Raw genomic sequence first — 12,414 nt, 5'->3', positions numbered from 1 at the left:
TAACGCCACCTACCTCCATAATATACCTACCAATGAACTGTCGGATTGTTGATACGCAGAATCAGAATGTATTTCGTTTCAAAGAGCGTTGTAGCACTCTACTGTCCACAACACACCCATGACGGAGATGGAGAAGAAGCGGCCTTACTGGGTCACCGATCATGTTGAAACACACATCCTGGTTCATGTTTATGACTGAATGTGCCAAAGTCATGGTACGAAGAACACACATAAAACAGCACAATATATTCTCTGGCCTGAACTACATTATCCACACATCTACATCTACATCCATACTCCGCAAGAGGTGTGTGGCGGAGGGTACCTTGAGTGCCTCTATCGGTTCTCCCTTCTGTTACAGTCTCGTATTGTTCGTGGAAAGAAAGACTGTCGGTATGCCTCCGTGTGGACTCTAATCTCTCAGAATTTATCCTCATGGTCTCTTCGCGAGACATACGTAGGAGGGAGCAATATACTGCTTGACTCCTCGGTGAAGGTATGTTCTCGAAACTTCAACAAAAGCCCGTACCGAGCTACTGAGCGTCTCTCCTGCAGAGTCTTCCACTGGAGTTTATATATCATCTTCGTAACGCTTTTGCGATTACTAAATGATCCTGTAACGAAGCGCGCCGCTCTCCGTTGGATCTTCTCTATCTCTTCTATCAACCCTATCTGGTACGGATCCCACACTGGTGAGCAATATTCAAGCAGTGGACGAAAAAGTGTACTGTAACCTACTTCCTTTATTTTCTGATTGCATTTCATTAGGATTCTTCCAATGAATCTCAGCCTGGCATCTGCTTTACCGACGATCAACTTTATATGATCATTCCATCTTAAATCACTCCTAATGCGTACTCCCAGATAATTTGTGGAATTAACTGCTTCCAGTTGCTGACCTGTATATTGTAGCTAAATGATAAGGGATCTTTCTTTCTATGTATTCTCAGCACATTACACTTGTCTACATTGAGATTCAATTGCCATTCCCTGCGCCATGCGTCAATTCGTTGCAGATCCCCCTGCATTTCCGCACAATTTTCCATTGTTACAACCTCTCGATGTACCACAGCATCATCCGCAAAAAGCCTCAGTGAACTTCCGATGATATCCGCAAGGTCATTTTTGTATATTGTGAATAGCAACGATCCCACGACACTCCCCTGCGGCACACCTGAAATCACTCTTACTTCGGAAGACTTCTCTCCATTGAGAATGACATGCAGTTTGAAAGCCACACTCGGATGTCGGTGCACTCAACGACTTGCCTCAGTTAAAAAGAGGCAGGACAGAAACAGCCATATCACACTACACGCGTATAATCAGCTACTGACCTGTTTCTGTGCTGTTTGGTCCGCTGAGGGCTCGTACTGTGAGCAATGGCCATTTGCGAGGCACCCAGCTCCAGCTGTCCACTGCGGGCAATTGCCTTCGCAACGTTCGTTCGGAAACTGGTTGTGATGAACCTACATCCACTGAAAGCAGAAACTTCTGTCGCATTCGAAACCGATTACAATACACCAGGCGTGGCGGTTAGGATATCTCTACCACCACTGTTCTTACGCCATAGTATATGCCTACAACTGGTGTGCAGAAGACTCGATGGCCAGTCCGCGTTTATTGGCCATCAAATCGGGCAGCTTCATTCACGATGAGGTCATGGGCACGTTCCAACAGGATAGCGTCTTCCCGCATTCACATCGACCCATCTTAGTGCACTCATTCCATACCACAGACCGGCGAATGCACGCTACTTCACTGCTTCGGTTGGTTGGTTTGTGGGGCGCTCAACATCGATTTCATCAGCGTTCGCTGCTTCATCAGTGGAGGGTCACATGACTGCTTTATACCAGTTCTGCATCATATAAGGCTCTCGAAAGCAATGTGATTCCTCTTTTAATGTGGTGACTAGTATTTTATATGATGAAGTAGAGGTTACAAGAGACAAATAGAACCTTTAGAGGGAGGCAAGACGAACTGATAATAAAAAAGGAATTTAATAAGGTCTTATCAGAAATAAGCAACGTGAGGATTTACCGTCCTGTGACTGGATGGCGCTTACGTAGCTGGACGTGCTTCCTGCTAGCTGTTATCACTTCTCGTCGAGGCTGACAAGTACTCACTTCTCGTTGAGACATGGCAAAACCCATTTCTAGCCAAGACCCAGTGGCATTCATTTCCCTCGGAGGCTTGATGGACAGTGGTAAGCCGTTTTGTCAAGTGGTAACAATGTTGGAACTCGATTCTCCCCGCGAGGACTGATAACCTTCCTATTTCAGCAGCAATTATAAAATGTTTATGTGTAGGCGCACAGACAGATATCTATTCTTACAGCAATGTATTAAACGTGCTGAAGTAAGACATATTGTTCTAATATTATGTTGTTTTAATATACGTAGATATTTAAGGGAAATAATAAACGCCTGTATATTTAACTAATCAAGTTCTTCGTCGAAGAGTCCAAATTTCTAACAACCTCTTTGTAATCTGTTTCTAATCGTATTTTCAGGCAACTCCCATGTCGACTGTTGCGAACAGAGGCTAACTAAGACACGTCTTTATGCCGTCGGCACACGATCCGTGCATTCGAGCGTTGAGCGTGCCGAGTTTCTGACGTCATAGCGTGGAAAGCACACATTAGAGAGTCGTTCCGAACGTGCAGAACAACATCCAGCACGTCATATATTCTGGGGAGAGGGGGGGGGGGGGGGGGGGGGAAGAGGTGTGCTGACCACATGACCCTCCACAGCCCCGCATCCGGTGACGGGCTAAGACTTGTGCATACGATACGTGGGCCCCAACGTGGTACACGCGATCGCAACGCACTCCGGCGGCAGTTGCGGGAAGTTTCTAGTTCGTAAATCACACTGTTTACTAAACGGGCGCGCGTAAAATTCCCACGTTAGCTCTATTAAAACGCACATTTCCTCCATTGTCCACGAAAAGGAAAGTACCATGTCCAATCACTAGGGACACAGGCTTATGAAAGTTCCATTACTAACAGTGCGATACAAATATGCAATAATTCTTCACATAAGATAAACATTATTTCATCATTCCCACATTTCAGTAAAACTCTAAGGTCAGTCTTACTTGATCACTGTTCCTACCCAGTAGCAGAATCTTTACAACACGTGAATTACGAAGCGTAAAAAAAAAGTAGTAAAATAGCTTTACACAAGTAACGCAAGGTGTCCTGTAGATCAAGCCAATCGAACACCCAAAGAAATGTGAACTTATATTTACATACCATCAAAAATTATAGTATATACTTATATTAAACTAATAATCAAGTAACAGAACCTAATAAAATCGCAAATGTTAGATAAAAAATTACGTACTGGGCAGTCGCGAACCACCGCCCAACCATTAATACTTCCGAAGTTCAGTGACGCTACCCACCACGCTAAACAAACACTTTGTATTTCTCTGCTATTGCTATCTTACCAATCTCAGCACTTGCTGAACGCCTTAATCGTAATTATGTTACTAACTGAAATTTAATTATAACAAATTGTACCAAGAACAATGCGTTTTGGGTGCATCCTCAGTGCATTGCTGCCTTCAAATAGCATACTCTCGTAATACGCAAGTTACAATAATTCTTTTCCCACGAATATGATGTTTCTCATTATTTTATTGCAACGGATCACACAGTTAACAACGAGTTTTCCAGTGATTCTCGATTTGCTGGTGCTCAGATACGGCATATATACGTGAGGGCTTGAAATGAATGCCAATATGGCGCCTCACAACTTTGTGCTGAAGGGAGATGACGTGCATGTGACGTAGGTGGCGTTGCGCCATCTCATTGGTCAACGCTCAGACGCACGCTCAGAATATCTGACATGCTAGATATTGCTCTGCACGTTCGGAAAGACTCCCGAACGTACTATTCCACGCTATGAGGTCAGAAACTCGGCACGTACAACGCTCAACATTCGGATGCACGGTCCGTGTGCCGACGGCTTAAGACAGAGAGTGACACAGCAGCCGGTCGCTGCCTTTGGGTCTTCGTGGACTGTTCGGACGGAGTTTAGTTAAATATAAGTAATGGCAAATATGGTAGCGAAATATCTTCGTGCAACAAAATTACATGTAGATATAAATTGCTGTGGTAACTCATCAACCTAATTTACATCTATCTATCTTCTATCTATCTTCTCAGTGATCGCAGGCAATGTAGACCACGCGCTGCATCAACGATCTGCTTCCACCGCCTTCTATCTCTCGCTGCCTCTCTCCTCCCTGCAGAAATTCCTAATGCTGCGATGTCCTTCTCTATGTCATCTTTCCACCTTGTACGAGGTCGGCCCAATGGTCTTGTTGCCTGGAGAGTTCCTTCAAATGCTTTCTTGGTGATCCTGTTGTTTCCCATTCTGGCCACATGTCCAGCCCATTGCAGTCTCCTACTTTTTAATTTCTGGATGATAGTGGGTTGCTTCATTAACTGATAAATTTCTTTGTTCTTTCGAATTCTCCATGCACCATTCATCAACACAGGTCCCCAGATTTTTCTCATTACTTTTCTTTCGAAAACATTCAGTTTTTCTCTTTCATTCTTTGTAAGCGTCCAGCTATCTGAGCTGTATAGTATTATGGGGCAGATAATAGTGTTGTGGTGACTGACAAAGCTTTACTTTTGAGTGGGTTGCTTAGTGAGTACAGACATCTTGACCCTGAGGCTATTCTTTCATTTATATCCATTGTTATGATATTTTTACTGTTGAAACGTGATCCAAGGTATTTAAACTGAAGAACTTTTCTGAATTTAGAATATTGGTCAATTTCAAAGTAAGGATTTGGGTTTATGACTCGACCTATTTCCATATATTCGGTTTTCTCTTGGCTAATCAAAAGCCGGATTTTGCTGGTGCTGTGCCTGAGAGATCTGTACATGTCTTTCAGTTCTTCTTCAGTTTCACTCAGCAACACTATATCATCTGCATAAGCCAGGAGTTTTACTTCACTGTGTTCGAATCGGAGACCATTGTATAGATGTAAATTACTCTCCCGAACCACTTTCTCTAATGCAAGGTTGAAGAGGACACATGAAAGAGCGTCTCCCTGTCGTAAGCCTGTTTTAATTGGAAAGGTGGGGGATATGGATCCTCTGAACTTCACTGCTGCCTGGGAACCATCCATGCACAGTTGTACCGTCCTAATGATTTTACTGGGTATACTAAATTCTCGTAATGTGTTGTAGAGGCTACTTCTGTGGATGCTGTCGTAGGCTCGCTGGAAGTCAATGAAGAGACAGTGGATGTTTTTGTTAAATTCCCAGTATTTCTCAAAGATTTGTCGTATAGTAAACAAATTATCAGTTGTGGAACGGTTTGTTCGAAATCCAGCCTGGTAATCTTGAATAATGGCTGGTTCAAATGGCTCTGAGCACTATGGGACTTCACAGCTATGGTCAGCAGTCCCCTAGAACTTAGAACTACTTAAACCTAACTAATCTAAGGACATCACACAACACCCAGTCATCACGAGGCAGAGAAAATCCCTGACCCCGCCGGGAATCGAACGCGGGCGCGGGAAGCGAGAACGCTACCGCACGACCACGAGCTACGGACTCTTGAATAATGTTTCCTGCATAAGGTTTAAGTTTTTCCAGAATGGTCATTGACAAGATTTTGTATGTTATGTTCAGCAAACTGATTCCTTTGCAATTACCATATTCCATTCTGTTTCCTTTCTTGTGTATGGGACAAATTTACATCAACATAATTGAGTTGCAGATGATAAGCTACCAGTTTTCCATAATGTACAGGGCTTCATAGCCTCGTAATGTAAAATTGAGGTAATGACAACAACAAACGAAACATATTTAGACCTAATTTTCGCAGATTAATTATCATTTGAAACATGTTCACGTTTCACAGACTGGAATAAAGAAAACCCACTGACGACGGCACAAGGACGCTGAAACATGTCTGGGTCTACATAGAAAAACAGTGTTTTGTATAGCAGGCGGACCTTACATCCAGTAATTTTATCTCCAAACACAGCTAATGCAAGATCAGCAGATACAGCTGAGGAATGAACTATGTACATAGCTCCCCAGAAAGAGTACTGTGTATTAAGATTACCTGTCTAAATAAATATTGCTTTCACTTCCTATTTTCTAAGCTACAGAAGTAAACACCTTATCTGAAACTACCTGTATACAGGATCAGCATTAATAAAACCGCCACCATGGGATTGAAGGTAATAGGGATAGTAGCGGCTGCCATGCAGGATACATATAATCATACTTTGACTTAGCCGGCCGGAGTGGCTGAGCGGTTCTAGGCGCTACAGTCTGGAACCGCGCGACCGCTACGGTCGCAGGTTCGAATCGTGCCTCAGGCATGGATGTGTGTGCTGTCCTTAGGTTAGTTAGGTTTAAGTAGTTCTAAGTTCTAGGGGACTGAAGACCACAGCTGTCCCATAGTGCTCAGAGCCATTTGAACCATACTTTGGCTTACACTATGTTGGCGGGACACTTTCCTGGAGCATGTTCTAGGGTTCGTCTCAATATCCTGCTGGAACTGGTCTTCAAATCCGGTGTACGTGCAGTTCGCCGCCTCCCTGCACGTTCGTCTGTCTAAAAGAACGCATGATCACACAAATGCCCAAACACGACTTGAAACGTTGTGTGACGTGGTTGGTGTCTGTGAGGGTACTTGTTTTGGCATAGCCACGCTGCGTCTCGACCGTTTCCATCTGCTACGCCTCACACTAACACCATCTCGGCTTGTTCCTGGCATGAATACCGGAGCATTCTGCTGCTTACAGTACGCTACGTCAATCACACGGCCTGCAACACAGAAGGAACACACGGAACGGGGTCAGAGGATCTGTCATTCCTCAGTGCCATCTGCCGTGGCAACGATGCACTTCCGGACACATGTTCATAGGACCTTTTGTCCTCCATTTCCAGTCAGGACCCAGTACCTGCAGTTTATCGGGTTTATTAATGTTCACGCTGTATATTCGTTAAAACTTATGAAGGTAAAGCTACAGAGAGTGAGACTGACATGAGGAATTGCCAGAAATCGTTCTTCAAGCGCAGTATCTACATCTACATCTACATTTATACTCCGCAAGCCACCCAACGGTGTGTGGCGGAGGGCACTTTACGTGCCACTGTCATTACCTCCCTTTCCTGTTCCAGTCGCGTATGGTTCGCGGGAAGAACAATTGCCGGAAAGCCTCCGTGCGCGCTCGAATCTCTCTAATTCTACATTCGTGATCTCCTCGGGAGGTGTAAGTAGGGGGAAGCAATATATTCGATACCTCGTCCAGAAACGCACCCTCTCGAAACCTGGCGAGCAAGCTACACCGCGATGCAGAGCGCCTCTCTTGCAGAGTCTGCCCCTTGAGTTTGCTAAACATCTCCGTGACGCTATCACGCTTACCAAATAACCCTGTGACGAAACGTGCCGCTTTCTTTGGATCTTCTCTATCTCCTCTGTCAATCCGACCTGGTAGGGATCCCACACTGTATAGGTCGAACGAGTGTTTCGTAAGCCACCTCCTTTGTTGATGGACTACATTTTCTAAGGACTCCCCAATGAATCTCAACCTGGCACCCACCTTACCAACAATTAATTTTATATGATCATTCCACTTCAAATCGTTCCGCACGCATACTCCCAGATATTTTACAGAAGTAACTGGTACCAGTGTTTGTTCCGTTATCATATAATCGTACAATAAAGGATCCTTCTTTCTATGTATTCGCAATACATTACATTTGTCTATGTTAAGGGTCAGTTGCCACTCCCTGCACCAAGTGCCTATCCGCTGCAGATCTTTCTGCATTTCGCAGCAATTTTCTAATGCTGCAACTTCTCTGTATACTACAGCATCATCCGCGAAAAGCCGCATGGAACTTCCGACACTGAAACAGGAAAAGTGAGGAGGCGGCTCGCCGCACGGAATTAGCCGAGCGGTCTAAGGCGCTGAAGTCACGGACTGTGCGGCTGGTCCCGGCGGAGGTTCGAGTTCTCCCTCGGGCATGGGTGTGTGTGTGTTTGTCTTTAGGATAATTTAGGTTAAGTAGTGTGTAAGCTTAGGGATTGATGACCTTAGCAGTTAAGTCCCATAAGATTTCACACACATTTGAACATTTTTAGGGAGGGGGCTCGGAGGGTGACTCCGCCAAGCACTGTAATGCAGCTTACGGGGTAGAAATGTAGATGACGTCGGTCACTTACCCGAAAGATGTTGGCGATGGCAGGGAACATGTCGCAAAACGTTTTGGTGAGCATTTCGCCGGTGGTGGGGTTGAGCAGGCGCTTCCCCCAGTAGCGGAACTCGCCGTCGGGGTGCTGCAGGCAGTGCGCCTCCACTCCGAAGGCGCAGCTGGCGATGACGTCCGTGGAGTAGCGAGCCAGCACGTCGCGGAACTCCACCTCCCCGGCGCTGCCCAGCACTTCCAACAACTCACGGCCGCATTTCTCCATAGTCTGGTCAAGCACAGGCACCAACTGCAAAAGTCTCCTCTCTCGCGCTAGAAATAAAATGCCTTGCAGCACCACAACACAGTAGAATAATAATGTTCCCTGCAGTGGGGGACAAAAATATGGAAATACCAAAAACAAAACATACATTGAAGCTCCAAAGAAACTGGTATAGGCATGCGTATTCAAATACAGATATATGTAAATAGGCAGAATACGGTGCTGCGGTCGGCAACGCCTATATAAGACAACAAGTGTCTAGAGCAGCTGTCACCCTTGACCGTCGCCTCTCCTGGACCCCCCATCTCCGTACAATCCAAGCAACGGCACGCTCCCGACTCAAAGCTCCTATTTGGCCGCACATAGGGTCTAGACCCCTCCACCATCCTCCACACCTATAAATCCCTTATCCGCCTTATCCTCTGCTACGTACATCGCGCCTGGATCTCTGCCCCCCCCCCCCCCCTCTACCTTTTACAAATCCCTTCAAATCCTAGAACGCCATGCGCTCCGCCTCGCCCATCGCATCCGTCTCCCGCCCCCCACGAGGATTCTATATGACCTTATTCCATTCCCGCACCTCCTTCTCTTCCTCGAACGGATGCGGATCCTCTACACCTCCCGCAAACTTGATCCCCTTCACCCGCTTGTCTCTCCCATCCTCTTCCACCCCCGTCCTCTGCCGCGCCTGGATTCTCACATCCCACCTGCTCTCCATCATACCCTCGCCCAAGGTAGCTCCCACCAACTCCCCCTCCCTGATGATGCCCTCATCCTCTCCATGTACCCCTCCTACCAACTTTGATCCTCCTCTACTGCACCCTGTGTTTTTTTCCCGAGGGCACCCTCTCTCCCTTCTCTCCCTCCTCCCTTCCTCCCTCCTCCCTCCAGGCTTCCCCTATCCCCCCTACCTTCTTTCCTCCACCTCCCATCTTCTCTGCCACTGGCATCTACACACACCCCTGTCCCTCCTCCCCCTCCTTTTTCCCCCTTTTGGCAGATCCCCGGACTCATACACGTATGGTGAACTTTCGCGCGCCTGAGATCATCGCCTAGTGTTTGTGTGTTCCGTCGTGTTCGTGCTCAAGTGTTCCAGTGTTTAATCGTTCGTACTCCACCGTTCGCGTGTGTCATCTGTCGTCTCTGTGTGTGTCCACGTGAATGAACATTTTTATTTTTTTGGACTCTGCGCCCGTGAACGGTTCCGTGTGTTTTAATTTTGTATGTCTACGTTTGTATATCCATCATGTCTATTCTGCGATTGTCTTCTTTGTATCATTAGTTTTATCTGAGGCCGAAGAGCGGCGTAGTATGTCCCTGCTGGCCTACCTGTATCAGGTGTGAAATAAACAATAAAGAAAAAAAATGGAGCAGTTGTTAGATAAGTTACTACTGCTACAATGGCGGGTTATCAAGATTTAAGTAAGCTTGAACGTGGTGTTATAGTCGGCGAACCAGAGATGCGACATAACATGTCCGAGGTAGCGATCAAGTGGGGATTTTCCCGTACGACCATTTCACGAGTGTAGCCGTGAATATCAGGAAACGGGTAAAACGTCAAATCTCCGACATCGCTGGGGTCGGAAAAAGATTCTGCAAGTACGGGACCAACGACAACTGAAGAGAATCGTTCAATGTGACAGAAGTGCAACCCTTTCCCAAATTGTTGCAGATTTCAATACTGGACCATCAGAGAAAGTTTCAGCGTGTGAACCATTCAACGAAACATCATCGATATGGGCTTTCGAAGTCGAAGGCCCACTCATGTACCCTTGATTACTGCACTACACAAAGCTTTACGCTTCGCCTGGGCCAGTCAACACCGAAACTGGACTGTTGATGATTGAAAACATGTTGCCTGGACGGACGAGTCTCGTTCCAAATTGTATCGAGCAGACAGACCGGTACAGGTATGGAGATAACCATATGAATTGATGGATCCTGCATGTCAGCAGCGCACTGTTCAAACTGGTGGAAGCTCTGTAATTGTGTGGGATGTCTGCAATTGGAGTGATATCAGACCCCTGATACATCTAGATACGGTTCTGACAGGTGACACGTACCTAAGCACCCTGTCTGATCACTTGCACCCATTCATGTCCATTGTGCATTCCGCCGGACTTGTGCAATTCCAGCAGGACAATACGACACTCCACACGTCCAGAATTGCTACAGAGTGGCTCCAGGAACACTGTTCTGAGTTTAAACGCTTCCGCTGGTCATCAAACTCCCCTGACATGAACATTATTGCGCGTATCTGGGATGCCTTGCAACGTGATGTTGAGAAGAGATCTCCACCCCCTCGTACTCTTACGGATTTAGGGACAGCCCTGCAGGATTCATGGATTCAATTCCCTCCAGCACTACTTCAGACATTAGTCAAGTCCATGCCAAGTCTTGTTGCGGCACTTCTGCTTGTACGCGGGAGCCCTACACGTTATAAGGCAGGTGTACCAGTTTCTTTGGTTCACATGGCCCTGAGCACTACGGGACTTAACATCTGAGGTCATCAGTCCCCTATAACTTAGAACTACTTAAACCTAACTAACCTAAGGACATCACACATATCTATACCCGAGGCAGGATTCGAACCTGCGACGGTAGCAGTCGCGCGGTTCCGGACTGAAGGGGCTAGAACCGCTCGGCCACCGCGACCGGCACCAGTTTCTTTCAGTGTATTTCCATGTCAAGATGCGGGAAAACCGTTGGCAAGCAAAACAGCTTCCATTCGTCTCGGAATGAATAAACACAGATGTTGTATGGTTTTCAAAGTTTTACACTGTTGTTTCTTTCAGTGCAATCTACGAAAACCGCTGTGTTATTCTCTAACCAAAATGGATATAATAGATATTATACCATTCTTCGTGCAAAACAGTGAAAACTTCAGATGACGACAAAGGAGGTGGACAGCGATCACGAACCCTACCTCCAAAGCACACCACAAAGTCTCAATTATATTGTGGGCTGATCAAAGCGCAGATGCGACAAATAATCATCGAGCTCACAACAAATAAACAAATACTGTATCAAGGGATAGAAATGATCAGCCAAAGTGGTTACATAATCCTTGGCAGTAATAAGACCTTGGGCCGGCCTGTGTAGCCGAGCGGTTCTAGGCGCTTCAGTCTGGAAACGCGCGACCGCTACGGTCGCAGGTTCGTATCCTGCCTCGGGCGTGGATGTGTGTGATGTCCTTAGGTTAGTTAGGATTAAGTAGTTCTAAGTTCTAGGGGACTGATGACCTCAGATGTTAAGTCCCATAGGGCTCAGAGCCATTTGAACCATTTTAATAAGACCTTGCGTTCCAAGGGGCCCATGATATGGCTGCCCAAATCATAACTGAACGGTCACCACGTTCTACTCTTGGAACATGAACTCGGCCAGAAGTTATAAACTGTGTGAAACTAAACTCATCTTACCAAATTCACTTCCATCAGTTGCTCCGTAGTCCAGGTTTTATGGCTTCAGCACCACGTTTTCCTGTGTTGGGCATTTGCTTCACCGATAAGTGGGTTTAGGTTTCCAGCTCCACTTGCTGTTCCCTGCTTGTAAAACTCCCGTCGTTCAGCTTTGGTGCTGAAAGGGTTGCGTGTACGACATTCAGTTCTGCAGCAACGTACACAGCTGTCGTCGCTTATTTTTCGTACAGTGCTCTCAAGTGCCTGACGATAACGATCATTCGTCCCGTTGAGACTCTTGAAATGCAAAACCTTCTGAAGGAAGAAAGACTGAGTTTAAGGTCCCATCGACATAGAGGTCATTAGAGACGGAGCACAAACTCGGGTGGCGTCAGGAGTGGGGAAGAAAATCAGCTGTGCCCTTTCGAAGGAGGCACCCCGGCATTTGCATGAAGCGATTTGGGGATATCACGGAGAACCTAAATCTGGATGGATGAGTGTGATATCCGTAGCACTCACATAGTGCTCAGAGCCATTTGAGCTAGCATCTGCGTTTTATGTTCAAG

The 12,414-nt window shown here is 46.3% G+C and overlaps 1 protein-coding gene across 2 annotated transcripts in view; it reads right to left on the bottom strand.

Annotated features, from left to right (window-relative positions):
• The window catches only part of LOC126483811 (probable cytochrome P450 6a14), an 88,851-nt gene that overhangs the window by 48,849 nt on the left and 27,588 nt on the right, over positions 1-12,414 (bottom strand). For both annotated transcript variants that reach the window (XM_050106996.1, XM_050106997.1), the window contains exon 3: positions 8,205-8,456. In XM_050106996.1, the coding sequence (XP_049962953.1) occupies positions 8,205-8,456 (252 nt within the window). The remainder of the gene's footprint in view (positions 1-8,204; positions 8,457-12,414) is intronic.

Source organism: Schistocerca serialis, chromosome 6, assembly GCF_023864345.2.
Source record: "Schistocerca serialis cubense isolate TAMUIC-IGC-003099 chromosome 6, iqSchSeri2.2, whole genome shotgun sequence".
Lineage (NCBI taxonomy): Eukaryota > Metazoa > Arthropoda > Insecta > Orthoptera > Acrididae > Schistocerca > Schistocerca serialis.
This window is presented reverse-complemented; position numbering and strand designations above follow the sequence as displayed.